General features: G+C 44.5%; 1 protein-coding gene across 2 annotated transcripts in view; it reads right to left on the bottom strand.

The window, feature by feature from the left end:
• The window catches only part of SMOC1 (SPARC related modular calcium binding 1), a 314,710-nt gene extending 303,440 nt beyond the window's left edge, over nucleotides 1–11,270 (bottom strand). For both annotated transcript variants that reach the window (XM_006865589.1, XM_006865590.1), the window contains exon 1: nucleotides 10,892–11,270. In XM_006865589.1, coding sequence (XP_006865651.1) covers nucleotides 10,892–10,990 — 99 coding nt within the window. In that variant the 5' untranslated portion in view covers nucleotides 10,991–11,270. The remainder of the gene's footprint in view (nucleotides 1–10,891) is intronic.
• Between the last annotated feature and the right edge of the window lie 6,748 nt (nucleotides 11,271–18,018).

Here is an 18,018-nt window from a genome sequence, read left to right as displayed (position 1 = left end):
GCACGTGATCTTGGTGGTGACTGATAAGGGGAAGTGCGGGAAAAACAGCAATGAAGTTGTGAGCTAAGTCCGACCATGTTCAATAGACTCCTGTCGACCTGGATTGAGAACTGGTTGGCCAGCAGTATGGCAAGACCTGGGGACGCCTGGGCCCAGGGACAGGGACATGGCCATAGAGGACTAGAGCGGAGAATGAAGCATCCAGTTGATATGAAGTGATGGGAAATGCACAGAAACACCCATACTTGCAGATAGTGCCCATTTGACCTGGCTTCAATGGCTGGATGATCAGAACTCGACTAAAGGAAGAAAGAAGAGGAAAAAGAGAGTAATCTGCTACAATTTGATGAACTTGACCTATATTTGTGGGAACAAATCTTTACAGCAAGGATCATTCCCACCCCCTTGGTACACAGGGTTGATAGGGATGGGCAACTTAGACATTGGCTACCCAAAATGTCGGGGGGGGGGGGAGCTACAAAGGCAAGAAGTGACTGGCTTACAAGCTTTCAAGAGGGAGCCTAGTTTCAGAGGGCGCGGGGGAAGGTAGAATCTCTATTGAGTGGTTTCCAACTTGTCTGGATGGGGCTTGCGAAAGGAGATGGGGATAAGACTCTTGTGATTCAATAGTGAATAATTACTATCAGGACTGACAGTGAGTGTTGTAAATGTAAAGGTAGACGTTTTGTAACAAAAGGAGGGAAGTGGTTGATCTTGCAATTCAGGAATGGAAGACCCTGGGACCATCAAGGGAGAAGAGTGGACAGAGTGCGGGACCCAATCCAGAGAAGCAGTGATGCCAGAGATGGAGGCAGAGATGATGACATGGAGAGATGGAGCAGCTGGGGACTCTGGACTCAGGGAGGAAGAGGGGCCGGGGCCAAGCTTGCAGGTTGTGCCCTTTGGTTGTTTGAATGGTTATATATTCCTGAGTGCTTTAGTATATATCCAAAAAAAAAAAAAACAACAGAAGGAATGGAAGTAAATGCTGTTGAATGTTGATGCACGATGCATGAATGGGTTTGTAATTGCAATGAAATGAAATACAATAGGATAAACGTAAAGCTGATGTTCTCCCATGTAGACTAATACTTAATTCACAATAAAAACTTATAATTTTTTTTATTTAAATTTTTTTAAAAGTTGATTATAATAATAATAATAATAATGCCTTTTATTTATCAAGCACCTTGTATCAGACAGCATACTGTACTGAAAAGCATACACACACACACAAAAAAAAATTGCCAGCAAGTCAATTTCAACTCAAAAGAACACTACAAGACAAAGCAGAATTGCCCCATAGTTGCTGGTGGGTTCACACCACTGACCTTTCAGTTAGAGCACTAAGTCAGTGTGACATCAGGGTTTCAGAATAAGAACCCCCAAAGAAGTCCATATCCTAATTCCCAGAACCTGCATGTTATATTACATGGCAAGAGGGGAATTAAGGTTGCTGCTGAAATTAAACTTGTTAATTAACTAACCTTAAAATAAAAACATTATCTTTGATTATCAGGTGGGTGCTGTGTAATCACAATGGGGAAAGAGGATGCAGAAGAATTAGAATTATGGTGTTTGGGAAGACATGACCATCGTTGTTGACTTTAAAGGTGGAAAAAGGTCATGCGCCAAGGAATGTAGGCAGTTTCAAGAAGTTGGAAAAGGCAAGAAAATAGATTCTTGCCTGGCATCTCCAAAAGGAAACATAGCCCTGCTGACACCTTGATTTTAATCCACTGAGACCCATGTCAGACTTCTCACCTCTAGTGCTGTATGATAACATATGTTATCACATATGTATATAGTTTTAAGCCAGTAAATTTGTGTTAATTTCTTTCAGCAACAACAGGAAACTAATGCAATGAACAGTATTGCATTTCCTCCTCACCACCAACCTGGATCATAGATACTGTGATCTCTGTTGACAAAGTGGGGAACTAAAGCATATAGAAGAAGCACAAGACTGCTAACTGAAATGTTGGTGGTTCAAACCCACCAGTCGCTCCTTGAAAACCCTATACAGGGTCATTACAAGTTTGAACCAATTCGACTGCACTTAACAACAACAACAGCATAGAGTTTCCAAGAAGTAGCTGATGGGTTTGAACCACCAACGAGTACTCATTCTTCAGCGCCACTCCAGGACCATTCCCACCTTCTTAGGTATTATCAACTTTTGTGTCCTCTTTCCAGGAGTTTTGCAGAACTTTTCAACAAAAAGTTCTTTACCATTTAGTCCAATTCAATGACCATAAGGCTGAGTAGAACTGCCACAAAAATTTCCAAATCTGGACTGAAGTGTCACATCATCCTCCCATGGAGTGGCTGGTGGGTTCAAATTGCCGATCTTTCTGTTAACATCTGAGTGTTTACTGTGCACCTAAGAAGCCCCGGTAATGCACAATAAGCACTGGGGAAAACAAAAACAAAAACAAATTTCAAACTCCCTAGCACTGCCCTGGAGTCCTAGTGTGGTGCTATAGGTTAATGTACTAGACTGCAAGGTCAGTTTCAACTGCAAGGTCAGCAGTTCAAGCTCTCCAGCCACTCCTTGGAAACCCTATATAGGGTCGCTATGAGTCAGAACTGACTTGATGGCATTTGCCAACAACAACAACAGCACTGCCCTGGAAATGCTTATCTAGTCCTAAAAATAAACCTTTCTGGAAAGTGGGTCCCGTTTTTCTTCATTGTCAGTATCTCTAGACTTTACCTTACAGGTCATTGGTGGCTAAGTGGTAGACTCCTCAACTTCCATGAGAGACACATGGATTCTCAGCCAATGCACCCCATGTCTGTCAGTGGAGTTGCATGTTGTTATCATTCTGAACAGATTTCCACGGTGCTTCTAGACAAACTCTAAGAAAGGCCTAGTGACATACTTTCGAAAATAAACCATTGGAAACCCTATGGATCACAATGTTCAGCTCAGCTACCCATCATGGATGTGGTACAGAACCAGGCAGTATGGGTGGGGTCTGTGGTACATGGAGTCACCATGACTCAGGGCTGACTCAATGGTAGCTAACAACAATAAGGCCTTATCTTCTATAATAAGGTCAATACTACAGGGCAAATGGTATTTAAAGAGGGGGTGATGGCATACTAGCTCACATTTGCAGAGCATTTGACAGGTCTCAAAGCACCTGAAATATATTCTTTTGCGTATGGTGATCAGTGCTGGTCCAGATGATCAGGCGCTCTACTAAGATGGAACAACTGTGGGCTACCTTCCCCATGGGGCCATGCCCGTTTTGTTCAGCTGCCCTACTCTGGCTCAAAAAATAACGGAGGCTGAGACCAACAGAAATAACATCTGGAAAGATCACAGAGCTATGTGCCTAACAAGATTAATGTCTGCCAAAGGTAAGATTATTTTGAGATCTAACAATGGAGTTTAGAAAGTCAGATGCAAAAGGAAAACCTAGTTCATTGGTATCATGGTTTATGTTGCCTTGGGAGTCTTCATGAGCCAGCAGAGAGTGTTTGTGGAGATCCAATTCTCTTATCCTTTTGTTGATTCATGGTCTGTACAGAGCACACACTGTACAATGCTAACCCTGTTTGGCAGACCTCATTCACAAGCAGCTCCGATTGATTTCTCATCAGCAACTCAACCCTTGTCCTCTCCCAAACAACACTGCAGTGACAAACGTGGAAGGAGGAGGCCCTTCATTCAGACACCCCCAACACCACCGTCAGTAGTGCCAGCAACCTGGCTGCCTGAACAATAAATCTCTATGTAATCCACAGAGAAAGGGTACCCTGTACCTGCTAACAGGGCCATGCCACCTCTTCCTCAGTGCCTGCAAAGGGGTGGGAGGAAGAGGTTGGAATGGGGATATGCATCAAACTAGAAACAGGCCTCCCCATGCACTACTCCCACCCAACCCCTGCTAGCAAATAAGACTTCTGACCCAAGTTTCAGCCAGTGAATTTTTCTTCTTTTTTTATTTGGGTGTTCAGGTACAGAGGGAAACCCCAGAGTAAGGGATAAGAAAGACTGCTCACTGCCAGCTCAGCTTGACAAATAGGCCCTTTGGCCAGCTGATGTATCAATTTATGCCAAGGCTGATGTATCAATTTATGCCAAGGCCTCAGGCCTACTCTGGATCTAACTCATCATGAATTGAAACAAAAGCCCATAGTCGCTCCCTAATATGGTATTTTTTGTTTTCTTGACATTGTGATGTAATCCACATCGAAGGCTGTGCTCTTTGATCTTCATAAGTAAATGTTTCAAGTCCTCTTCACTTTCAGCAAGCAAGGTTGCATCATCTGCATACCGCAGGTTGTTAATGAGTCTTCCTCCAATCCTGACGCCATGTTTTTCTTCATAGAACCCAGCCTCTCGTATTATTTGCTCAGTATACAGATTGATTATGTATGGTGAGAGAATACGACCTTGTTGCACACCTTTCTTAGTTTTAAACCATTCAGTGTTCCCATGTTCTGTTCGAACAACTGCTTCTTGGTCTAGGTACAGAGTTCTCAGAAGTACAATTAAGTGTTCTTGAAAACTCATACTTCGCATGATCCACACAATCGAAAGCCTTTGCATAGTCAATAAAGCATAGGTAAACATACTTCAGGTATTCTCTGCTTTCAGCCAAGATCCATCGGACATCAGCAATGACATCTCTCGTTCCACGGCCTCTTCTGAATCCAGCTTGAATCCTCACCACTGGACCAATAAACAACATTCTTACCAATGGAGAAAAGATTGAAGTTGTCAAGGACTTCATTCTTCTTGGATCAACTATCAACACTCGTGGAAGCAGCAGTCAAGAGATCAGACGATGTATTGCATTGGGCAAATCTGCTGCACAGGAACTTTTTAAAGTATTGAAGAGCAGAGATGTCAGTTTGAGGACTAAGGTGCGCCTGACCCAAGCCATGGTATTTTCAATAACCTCATATGGATGCGAAAGCTGGACAGTGAATAAGGAAGATCGTAGAAGAATCGATGCCTTTGAGTTGTGGTGTTGGAGGAGAATATACTGAAAGTGCCATAGACTGCCAAAAGAACCAATAGATCTGTTTTGGAAGAAGTGCAGCCAGAGTACTCCTTGGAGGCCAAGATGGCTAAGCTTCGTCTCTTATACTTTGGACATATTGTCCGGAGGAAACAGTCGCTGGAGAAGGATGTCATGCTGGGTAAGGTGGAGGGTCAGAGAAAAAGAGTAAGACCCCTAACGGGATGGATTGGCCAGGTGGCATCATTGATGGACTCAAACGTGGCAGCAGTAGTGAGGTTGGCCCAGGATCGGACATTGTTTCGTTCTGCTGTGCATGGGGTCGCTATGAGTCGGTTCCGACTCGATGGCACCTGACAACAACAACAACAATATGGTATTTTAGGTAGAGCCACATGTACATCTGGAAAGGGGGAAAGAAAGACAGTAGGAGGCAAGAAAAGTGTCCCTTGCTCTGGGAATTTGTGTTCATTTGACCTCAGGTACGAAGAATGAATCAATCATAATCTTTGGTTCATGACACACTCAACACTGGCCCATGCAAAGCCCACTTTTAAAATTTAATCATTTATTAGATCGATGTTGTTTTTGTTATTAAGTGCCTTTGAGTTGGTTCCTACTCATAGCAATCTGTATATTTTTTCCAAGGAGCAGCTGGTGGGTTTGAACTGCCAACCTTGTGGTTAGCAGTCCAGTATTTATCCAACAGTGCCACACCAGGACTCCTATTAGATTTATTGTTGTTGTTGTTGTTGTTATGTGCCGTGGAGTCGGGTCCGACTCATAACGACCCTGTACAGGGTTTCTGAGGCTGTAAATCTTCACGAGTGGGTAAATATTTTAAAACCGATTCACCCCTACCCTCTCAAAAATAAAAAGTTAAAGATTGACACTAACTTACACTAATCACCTGGTTTCCTCACCAATCTACCCTCTGCCTTGCTCTGCCTGATACCCATCACTTTGAATCTTGAGTCCATTATTACCTTGCTTTTCTTTTGATTTTTTTCAGCTGTATGCATCTCCAAATTTTTATTTCAATGATTTTTTGGCTTTCTAGAAGATGTCTTGCATATTTTGTTACATTTTTTCTACTTAGCATCTTATTGCTAAGGTTCTGGCATGCCACTGTTGTTAATTTGTTTTGACTGAGTATAATCTTCCACAAGTTATTCATCACCCTCTCACTGTTGGGCATATGTGAATGGAGTGGTACATGTCTCCTGGTAGACATGAGTTTATCTTAGGTACGTAAACCTAGGAGCGGAATTGCTGGGTCATAAGGAATGTGAATGTTCACATTTAGGAGATAATATCAAAGTGTTTCCCATTTGGTTTGCATGTCCTAGAGTCTTGAAGATATTTAGTTCCACTTTCTGTCCCACTCAGTTTTATTTTTAAAAATATCTCATATTCAAGGAGACATAAAAGCTCTATCAAAATACTTAGATCAGGTATTTGCCAGGTAAATCCCCCATATGGCCAAGATGTGCATCTGCCAGGTATGCAGATCATAAGGAGGGCATCTATGCAGAACCAAGCACCCACCCTGGTATAGACACTGAGGCAGGCTATCTATTTGGAAGCTAACAGTCTAGAAGCTGTTTCAAAAAAATGTGAAAAGGTGTAGAGGAGCTAACGTTTGATGCCCTATCTGAATTTCCTTTCTCCATCTACTCTCCCCTAAGCCTCACATACACTTGTACACACTACACACACCACACATATCTCACAATACACACATGCACACACAGAGACAACCTTGAAAAACAGAAGCCTAAAATTTGGGGAGGGGAAAGTTTGTAATTAACCAATTTCAGGTTTAAATGAGAACAAGGGTCCGGGCTGGACATCACTAAAAAGTCCAGTACAATGTGACCAGCACACTAATGCATATGACCTCTCATCTGCCCTCAAAGGGCTTGAAGTTTGTTCATCTAACAAGACAGGATCAATGCAAGAGTTGACAGACAGAAGATGAGAATGCTGGCTTTAAGAGCTTCATGATGCTATGATTAAGCAAAATTTAAGAACACAAGTGGACCATACACAAAATTTATTCAAAGATGGGAGTAATCAATTCTAAGCAAAATAAAAATTTCTGGGGGAAATTTCCTTGAGAGTGATATTGAAGGTGGGTTTTGAAGGATGAATTCACGAAACAGGTTGAAAAAGAACAAATGAAAAATATGCCAAAAAGAAATTTTTTACTCTAGCCTCTTGATCTTTCCATTTTCTTCTAGTTCTCAAACTTCTTAAATCTATGTCCTGCCCCTAACTATGGTAAGGGGAGCATGGTAGTTCCATACAATAAGCACCAGACTGTGAACCATAAGGTCCACAGTTCAAGTCTTCCAGTCACTGTGTGGGAGAAAGATGAGCCTTTCTGCTCCCATAAGATTTAAAGTCTCGGAAACCCTACTGTATAGGGTCGTTATGATTCAGAACTGACTCAACAGTCCTTAACAATAACAACATGCTAAGGTAAGCCCAAGAGAGTGGAACTCGTGAATCACTTCACAAACACCAACAAAGTGTATCCCCCACCAGAAATCTACACTGTGTTGAGCTCTGGGGGGTACATGGATGACCAAGATGGGCATAATCCATTACCTAACTTTCTGTCACTTCATGTAGATAGAGGATTAAACAAAGACCTAACCATCAGTTGTACTCCTTAGCTGGGAGAGCCCTGCCCCCACCCCATCTTCCACTGAAGAATTTTCAGTAAATTGTGCAGGATTAAAGAAATGCCTGCTTCCTTCATAATTAAAAAAATCCTGATGAGCATCCCAGGTAGAATAGCGCTCAAAGTTGAGAGCAGGGATGGATTCAGAGTAGTAAGTAAGCACAAGCAAGCCCTTGCTTACCTTGCTTGTTGGGTACTCTATTCCTCTCAGGGACTGTAAATTTTAAAAGAAGGTTTGATTCTGTAGGAAGGTACTGTGGGATTGAGAGAGATAAAAATGCCAGCCATACCTAGAAGCAAAATCTTTGATATGGTGGAGGGAAAAGTTCGCTACAGATTAGTAAATAAGTACAAGTAAACCCATGTTTACCTTGCTTATTGGGTAATCCGACACTGACTGAGAAGCCAAAAACTCAAGTGCTTCCTACATAATAGTCTCCAATCTGATACTTGATAGCTGCTGGTTTCCAGCATCAAACCAATGTCAGGGATTTTATGAAGGGCGGAAGCAAATAAGGGAACAAGGATTGGAGTCTAGTCCTCAGGGGAGCTCAATTAGTGAGTCAGATAAAGTTAAACCAAAAGGGCATGCTCTCAGTTTTCTTGAAAGCCAGGTGGAAAACATGTCAATCCTTAAACCTGTCACTCAACAGATTAACGGAAGAGACTTCAGGGTGCCCAGAGGGAATGTACAACCAGCCAGATGTTCCTGTTCCTCCTGTGACACCACCATCACAACTCAGTGCTGCACATCTGGGGCCACAAGAAACCACAAAAGAGAACTGGCATCTTTGGGGATATGTTGAAACTCAAACACATCACCTTTAAGTGACACAGGCACCAAAAGAAAGTTAACCACACTCTCTTCCAGACTGATTCATCTGATTCATCTGAGTTCAGATTATTCTCAGGCAGCCCATCTCTTCCTTTACAGCAGGAACAGCCTCACAGTTGGGTGTGAACTCTCTGCAGCTGCTTGGTGGTGTGGGAAGCACACAGTCTCTAAAACCATGCAAAATGGGGTTTGGGTCTGAGAGTTACACGTACACTGGGATTCAGGCATGTTGTTGAGTCTCTGAGTCTCATAGCCTCATCTGAAAACTGGTTCTAAAACCATCCACCTTGAAGTGTTCTTAGAAGCAGAAGAGAGAAGGTAACATGTCTAGTCCAGATGTTCATAAATTGTTACCTATAAAAGCAACCAGGTAAACTACATGCTCAGGATAGCAGCTTCCCCTTTGTACTTTATAAACACGTGTGTTTGTGTCTGTGTGAGAGAGCGAGCAAGAGAAGGAGAAGGAACATGCAAGAGAGAATATACAAGTAGCTGTAACACACACCAGCCCGTGTAAAGTCCCTGTTTATGTCCCATCACTTTTACCAAATTGGTAAACTCAAGAAGCTGGAGAGAAATCTAACTGATGTCTCTGTTTTTCTGAGAGTCCCTAGTTTTGTCCTAAATGTTTCTTCCTCTTGTCCAGGAAGCAAGGAGAGAGCCATATGGCTTGAGATGCTAACCATGCCCGAGCGGCAAACAAGCCCCCACCATTTGTCTCCCGGCCTCTCTCCTTTAGACCCCCATGTGGGTGGACATCCAGATTTCACTCAGGGTGCTCTGGTCTGCACCTCTTGTCTTAACTGTTCCTAATTATTGGAGGGAATGCTGTGGCTTGCCTGACCTCAGAGTTTAAGACCTGCGAGTCCTAATATCAAACCAAGCAGCTTCATTTAAAAGGCATCCTCATCTGCATCCATAAAAGTCACTCCCTGGAGCCCTTCCTTGCCCCAGCTTTTGGGAATGCCTGCTGTTGAGGATTTATGACACGCCCTGGATCTAATCTGCCACACTTTGACTGCTGCTGTTGCACATCTGGTCATAAAAGCAAGGGTCGGCCCAACACCAGGACGGAACACTTTTCCTGTGGTTGCAACACTGATCTCACAATGATAGCCAGGCTGGGGGTAATCAGCCCAGCATTTGGGCAGTCATTCAGGCTTGCCAAACTTTGCCAGGCTTCTCCTCCACTCACAAGTGCTATAAAGAGAGTTCCCAGAGAGGAAACGCTCTGAAAAAAAGAACTTGCCACCCCAACAGGCGGTGATCAGACAAGACAGGAGGATGTCCAGAAAAACACAAATCTTTTGTTTTAGCAGCCAACCTTCTCTTCTCACACACACACACACACACACACACACACACACACACACAGAGTACTTTCACAGGGTACTTTCACAGGGACCTACATGCTGCCAACTGAGGCAAGCAGCTATTTGAGAGATGGCTGCGTTGGCATAAACTGATTCCTGGCCAAGGATTAAGTCTGTCGTTTGGGCAAATGAACCACTAGGTTCATTTTTTTTAAGACAGTGAAATCCTTCATTAGACCAATTAGGGGGAGGGGAGGGAGCAATAATCCAGACTAGAAATGAACACGATGCTATGGTTTCCAGATTTTACAGCGCCCTGGATAGCCTGTCCTGTGCACAGAATTGGCACGTTTCAGGTCGATCGTTCCCAAACGCCAATCAGATCAAGGTTCAACAAGTAGTTCAACCTCCCAGCATGGAACCCTGGGGAAAAATCCCCTTGAAGGCAGCACAGTGCTTCCCTCAGCACCACCTCGCCACACTCCCCCATCTCCACCCCTCCTTCAGTGCCATGCCCAGCACGAAAGCATTAAAATTATCTGCTGTGGACTTTATGAGCAGCGACCGCTTTTTAAAAAAAAAAAACAACACAAAGTCCTTGTGTAGTTCGCTGGTAACCTAAAACTCCTGAAGCAGCGTTGCCCCCACTGCTTGCCAAGAACGCCAGCACTCTGGGAGCTCCAGGACGCAGTGGGAGAGCACGGGGGAGCTCTACGGGTCGGAGTGCGAGCTCTCTCGGACACAGGAGGCATCTCTGTGGGTCTTGGTGCAAAATGAGGTGGGAGAGAGACTGGGAAGGAAAACACACGTGGGACTTTTCGAGGGGGTGCTGCCAGTAATTAAAGGGGGCAATGGGAGAAACATTCATTACAGCAACTTCTCAAAGAAGCCCACAGGAGACTGGGTAGTAGTAAGTGGGGAACAGTAAATTCTGGCACGTCCCTCTCCCTTCAAACGCCGGGAATGGGAGGAAAGCTACCGTTGTCTCTCCACTCAGGTGGACGTGCGGCTGGGGGTCAAGGGGGCGCACTCCTCTCCCTGAAGTTCGCGGGCGCGCAATTGGCAGCGCACTTACCCTGGGGCCTGTGGTGCGGTGACCGCGAGCCGGGGACAGCTGCATCAACACAAGCAGCAAGTGGGGCGTGAGCAGGCGAGCACAGTGTGCGGATAGCATGGTGCCAACCGGGTTGGGCAACAGGCAGGGATCGGCGGGCTCCGTAAGGCACACACCCGCTCCTGCCTATCTTCCTTCCTTCCCTCGCCGGCCCTGGAAGCGTCAGGGAGCAAGCAGCTGTCCTGTGGCGACTGCTGTCCGAGGCTGTGGTCAGAGGATACGACCGTGAACCGCCCTGAGGGGTACGGAAGAGCGAGAGAATGCTCTGCGCCCAGCGTCTGCTGCGCTGGGCCGAATCGCTGCGGCAGCAGGTTGGACAGTGAGTCGGAGCCATGGGAATTCCCCGTTATAAACCCCCAGGAGGGGCGGGGCGGAGCCCGGCGAGCCTGATTGACACACCGACAGGCCCGTAGTAGCCGGCCTCTGGCAGGTGAAAGCCAATGGGAGAGAGGAAAGAAGGGTGTCTGGCGACCAGCTCCCAGCCCCCCACCAAGGGGCGAACCCGGGTTGCTCTGCCCTGGAGAAACCGCGATAAAGAATAACTTTGTCCCAGTACTTATGTTCCACGAAGACTACGAGAACCTAAAACCTACCAGAATGCCCACCCGGTTAGTACTATATAATGCCTTAGCATGTTGCATGACTACATGCATTGTCACACAGCCGCGTGAAGCAAGCAGGGGAAACGCTGCTAGCCTAGTTTTTCAGGTAAGGATGCTGGGTGCAAAGACCCAAGAACAACTGGGTATTCACTTAGCATTGGGTGGCCCATGACCAACCTTGGGAGTGGAAAGTAGTATATTCACTTCTTTCAAAGAAACTGCTTGGAGGTGACAGAGGCTGCCAGACAGAAACGGCAAAGGGACAAAGGGAAGCGGGCACTGGACGTGAAATAGCCTGGGAGCCCTAAGAATGGTGGTCGGAGGGGCCCTGATCCCTGACAGAGGAGAGGAAGGAAATGTCTACAGGCGCGACCTCAGAGATGAATCAGAGGAGAGGAAAGAGGTCTCCTCTGGGTGCGCTGGTCAGTTGGAGACAATAGTCCAGCAAGAGATGAAGTCAGACATTGGAGAGCTTGGCCTTCCTCAGGATCATCTAGGAGCTAGTTCCACTGCTTCAACCTAGCAACATGGTCAGCTGCACTCAACCCCAGATAAGGCAGTTTATCATTTTATGTAGGGTAAAAAGGTAACCAAGGACCCTTGTTTAACTTTCTTAACACCTATTATGGGTCATTCACTTCAGGGGGATGCCTCCAGCCAGATTATAAGCAGTCCAGAGTCTATTTGCCTGGGCCTGGCTGGGAATTGCCTGTAAGGGTCAGCTCTACTCCTACACCTCTCCTCTCCTGGATTATATGGACAAGCTTCCTATTACACTCCCCAAACTGTTCCTTCCTGCTTACACAATGAAGTGGATCATCCTCCTAAAAAGCAAACCTGAATGCACCACCTCTGCTTAGAATCTTTCAATCCTCCCCAAAGCCCTCAGACCAGAAAGCCCAAACTGCTTCCTGGAGCAATAATACTCACAGCTGTATGAACAAAAACTGAATAACCTCTCTAGGAAAACTATCTGGGATTTCCTACTGGCAAGTCCTGCCAAGGTCAGTCAAGCTCTCTGGAGGTGGTTTGCATGGGTTCAAACCCTGGGTATGCCCCAGAGTAATGTCACCTTGAACAAGTGACTTTATTTGTCTGGGGTCCTATTTCCCCTTCTGTAAAATTGAAACAAAAGTAATACCCATTATCCATTCACCTGAAATTGAGGGGGGGGCGGCTATAAAGGCACTAAGTGACTGACTTACAAGCTTCAAGAGGGAGTTTAGTTTCAGGGTGTATGGAAAAGGCAGATGGATAGTTTTCATCTTGTCAAGATGAGTCTGGGGAAAGGAGACTGGGATAGGATTATTTTGATTCAAAAGTGAGTAATTGTTATCATGACTAATTGTGATTGTCACAATTGTAAAGGAGGTGGCGTATATAAATCCCTTATGGTGACTACATGTATTATAGAGTTATTTTTGTTTGTTGTTAAGTGCTGTTGAGTCAGTTCTGAACCATAGCCACCCTGTATGGGGTTTCTGAGGAATGGCTGATAGGCTTGAACCGCTGACTTTGCAGTTCAAACCGACCTTGCAGTCCAGCTCATTAACTCACAGTGCCAGAATTAGGATTTTCTTGGCTGTAACCTTTACAGAAGCAGATCACCAGACCTTTCTTCTACAGTTGAATTCAAACCCTCCAACTTTTCAGTTAGTAGTTGAGTTCAAACTGTTTGCACCACCTAGGGACTTACATACTTTGTTGTTGTTGTTAGGTGCCATCGTGTCTGTACTGACTCATAGCGACCTTATGCACAGCAGAACGAAACACTGCCCCGTCCTGGGCCAACCTCACTATTGTTGCCATGCTTGCATCCATCAATGCTGCCACCTAGCCAATCCATCTCTTTGGCAGTTTCCTCTTTTTCTCTGACCCTCCACCCTACCAAACATGATATCCTTCTCCAGTGACTGGTGCCTCCTGACAATATGTCCTAAGTATGAGAGATGAAGTTTGGCCATCTTGTCCTCCAAGGAGCACTCTGGCTGTACTTCTTCTAACACGGATCTGGTGGTTCTTTTGGCAGCCCATGGCACTTTCAATATTCTCCTCCAGCACCATAACTCAAATGCGTCAATTCTTTTGTGGTCTTCCTTATTTACTGTCCAGCTTTCGCATGCATATGAGGTTATTGAAAATACCATGGCTTGGGTCAGGCACACCTGAGTCCTCAAGCTGACATCTTTGCTCTTCACCACTTTAAAAAGGTCTTGTGCAGCAGATTTGCCTAATGCAATACGTCGTTTGATTGCTTGATTGCTGCTTCTGTGAGTGTTGATAGTTGATCCAAGAAGAATGAAGTCCTTGACAACTTCAATCTTTTCTCTGTTAATAAGAATGTTGTTTATTGGTCCAGTGGTGAGGATTTTTGTTTTCTTGACATTGAGATGTAATCCATACCAAAGGCTGTGCCCTTTGATCCTCATCAGTAAATGTTTTAAGTCCTCTTCACTTTCACTTATATACTTTACAGGTAGGTAAGTGGATCCTTCATGAGATTGTGACTTGCCTGGCCACATTTAGCTGGTAACTGGCAGAACCAAGACTTAAGCGCAGGTTTTCAGAACCTAATTCTGCCTCTGTCACATGAGGGCTGCAATATTCAGTCTCAAACTCTGCAGGGTGAGCTGTTCCCTGTGTGCTCACTGGGAACTTCAGTGCCCTACAAGGTAACTGAGACTTCTGAGCTTTGGGGGAGGAGGATGGAGACAGCAAGGGTCAGTCCTTCCTGGAAACAGCCCTTGTGATCTGGCATCCTGGGAATTTGTCCAGCTGGCCTTGTGACACTTGTCCAGAGCTGTGCTTAATGCAACACTTACATCAATTTCCAAGTGCCCTCTAAGATTTGCTCACCAGGGGCTCGACAGGATGAAAATGTTACCATTGAGCTCAGCAGCCTGGCAGGTTTTTCCTGACTCTAGCACCTGATCACATGCACATCATCAAGCTGGTCAACTTTTTTCTGTTGTTGAAAGTATTGAGCAATCTGTTGGAATAAGTACATATGTGAGATGATCCCTCAGTATCTGGCAGGAGGAAGTATCCAGGGAAAAAGCATGCAATAGTACGTTCCATCCCGAATACTAAATGCTATTTTCCAGCCAGAATGCTTATTTCCAAGTGATCGCTGGTCCAAAAGTCTGCATTATTCTGGATTTCAACCAGGTAGCTTAACCTAACTGCTCTGCTCTCTGGTTACTCTGCTCACTACTGTTTCCTTTCCCTCTGGTGGCCTGCAGGGCCTTTCGTAACCATGGCCATTATTCAAATGATGCATTTTCTTTTTCTTAGTCCTCCCAAGCCTAGAGGAGGTTAGATATTCCAGAAAACTCTTAGTCCCAAACAGCACCTCTCCACCAGGTTCAATCTTCTGATCCAAAAAAGTGAAATTGACAAGTTCCTGCTTTCCCTGGACCAGGTTTATGGTCCAAAAATAAATCTAGATATGCTGGCATCTGGTCTGTCAAGTTTCACTCATACTCTGGTCCCCTGGGATTCCTGTTTGGAAGGGGATATTTCAATAGAGGGGAAAATAATACTTTATATCAAAGTTTAAGGTCTGGGGGCCTCAAATTTTTAGTACTAGCTAGAAACACCAGTTCCAAATATATCTGAGTCTCTATATAACCCTGGAGATTTCTGTTCTTGTATTCAGAACAGAACCTTTGAAGGATTTCCTTTCTGTTCCCAGCACAATATTCACTATGATGAGGAATGTTTAGAAGTAAAGATGGTAAGACTTTATTTCATGTACTTTGGACATGCTACCAGAAATAAGAACATCATACTTGTTAAAGTAGAGGGTCAGCAAAAAAGTGAAAGACCCTCAACAAAATGGACTGCAGCAATAGACTGCAACAGCATACTCAAACATAGGAAAGACTGTAAAGTTGGCACAGGCCAAGGCAGTGTTTCATTCTGTTATACATAGGGTCACTATGAGTTGAAACCCACTCAATGGCAGCTAACAACAATATAGTAAGTGCTTAGAAAATGACAAACACAAAAATTTTAATACGCACTCTCACATTTACTTTATTGAATGCTAGGCGTCCTGAAGTGGTGCTGCAGGCTAATGTGCTGGACTGCAAGATCACTTTGAACCACAAGATTGGTGGTTCAAACTCACCAGCTGCTCTTCAGAAACCCTATACAGGGTCACTATGGGTCAAAAATGACTCGATGGCTCTTAACAACAACAAAGTTAGTAGTAGCAATGTATGTCAGACCTTTTCTACCTTCAGTAGGGACAATGATAATCACTATCATCAGCACAAAGCTGATTCCTGTGAGGTACAGATCAGACATACTTTTACTTTCCAAACTATTTAAGCAATTCTGACACCAGTCGTTCTATGCACGATACTCTCTACTTCTCTTTTGGGTTCAATAACTCACTGTAATAGCCATGCAGAACTCACAGACCATACTTACGTGTGTGTGGTTTATTAGGGAAATAACAGTCTACAACTCGTGATCAGGATCAACTTAAAAGTATCAGGAACAACTCACAAGGCAAAATACAGTTCATCAGTCAGCACAGCTTCTTCCAATAAAGACAAATCTCAGCTGTTAGCCAGCAAATCACATTGAGACCTCTAGCCCCAGGCTCCCTTCAGCTTAGCCACCAGCTCCTGCTGGGCTCTGCTCTAGGACCTGCTAGGGTAAATGTTACGGCTCTTTGGGCTCCACCATCAAGTGTCAGGAGGTACCCCACTCTACCAGCAAGCCTTTTGCTCAAAGGCTCTCAGCTCTCTAGCTACATGGGTCAGTGAGTCCACTGTAGCCATTGGGTATGTGGGCCAGAAAGTCCACCACAGCCACCTCACACCAGTCTCTGAGTTCTCACCACTTACACATTTACACTGTCTAGAGCCATTTTATGCTGTCTTGCACTGTCTCATGCCATCTCCTGTGTTACAGCTCTGTCTGTCTCTTTGGTCTAGGAGGTTCTCAGTGCAAAACCCTGGGTCCAAAGAATGCACTCCACTCTTGTCTCCTTTTCTTTATGGTAATGAGTTCCTCCTCAGTCTCTGTGCCACTGATTCTTTTAAGTCTAACAGGATGGCAAAACTGACAAATCCCCTAGATAAGTAAGCAGTAACCTGGTTTGTATAGTAAGTGACCAATTCTGCAAAGGTTATACACACCTTGTACATCTTATTTACATAGTGGCCTGTCCAATCCCTTTGCAAGACTGTGGCCTAGCAAATCATCTTGGCAGAACTATGAACTGAGTGCCAGAAAGAGAACCCCACAGCCCTGCATCTATTATGTAAGTATCATTATTTTCCCCATTTCACCAACAAAGAAAGTGAGACTTAGGAAGGTTAAATGCTCACAAGGTCAGAAAGCAGAATTGGAACTTTCACCCAATCTGCCTTGGGCTACTCTGAGCTTGTTGTTGTTGTTGTTGTTATGTGCTGTGGAGTCAGTTCCGACTCATAGCGACCCTGTACAGGGTTTCCAAGGCTATAAATCTTTACAGGAGCAGAAAGTCTCATCTTTCTCCCGCGGAGCAGCTGGTAGTTTCGAAATGCTGACCCTAAGGTTAGCAGCCCGATTTGTAACCACTAGGAGCCAGCATATGGAGGCAGTATTATTGGTCCCATTTGCTTAACCACAGATATTAACCAAGAAGAATACTTAAGTTTATGTGCATCCAACTTTTTGGCATTCTATTAATTCTGTCATCCCTAAGACTCAGATTTATGCTATAATTTTGTTTAATAATGAAGGCTAAATCCTATTTATTGTGCACTGTGCCCTGGTGGGGGAGTCCTGGTGTGGTACTATAAGGTAAGTACTGGACTGCTAACCAAAAGGATGGCAATTCAAACTCACCAGCTGCTCCTCGGAAGCAGGGTTGCTATGAGGTGAAACTGACTCGGAAGAACTTAACAACAACAATGCCCTGGTGGAACTGTGGAATAGGCACTGTACTGCTAACCAAAATGTCAATGGTTCAAACCCTCCCGCTACTCTGCATGACAAAGATGAGACTTTCTAATCCCATAAGGATTTACAGCTTCAGAAACCCTATATAGGATTGCTATGAGTCGGAATTAACTTGATGGCAGTGTCTGGGTATTGAATAGTGTCTTCCCAAAGAAAAAAAAGATATGTTGAAGTTCTAACCACTGCACTGGTGAATGTGACCTTGTTTGGAGAAAAAAGGGTTTTTCTTTGCAATGTTATCAATTAAGTAAATGAAGTCATACTGGAGTCGGGTGGGTCCTAATCCTAATCCCTTTTGATTGGCCTTTTATAAAAAAGGATAGACATGGAAACAGAGACACTCATAGAGAGAAGACAGACACCATGCAATGACAGAAGTAAATACATCTATAAGCAACAAAGGAGCACCAAGGATTGCTGCAAGCCACCAGAAACTAGGAGAGAGACATGGAACATTTCCTCTCTCAAAGTCTTCTGAAAAAGTCAACATGATCAATATCCTGATTTAGACTTCTTTTTGAATGT

The sequence above is a fragment of the Chrysochloris asiatica genome, unplaced genomic scaffold, assembly GCF_000296735.1.
Source record: "Chrysochloris asiatica unplaced genomic scaffold, ChrAsi1.0 scaffold00079, whole genome shotgun sequence".
NCBI lineage: Eukaryota > Metazoa > Chordata > Mammalia > Afrosoricida > Chrysochloridae > Chrysochloris > Chrysochloris asiatica.
This window is presented reverse-complemented; position numbering and strand designations above follow the sequence as displayed.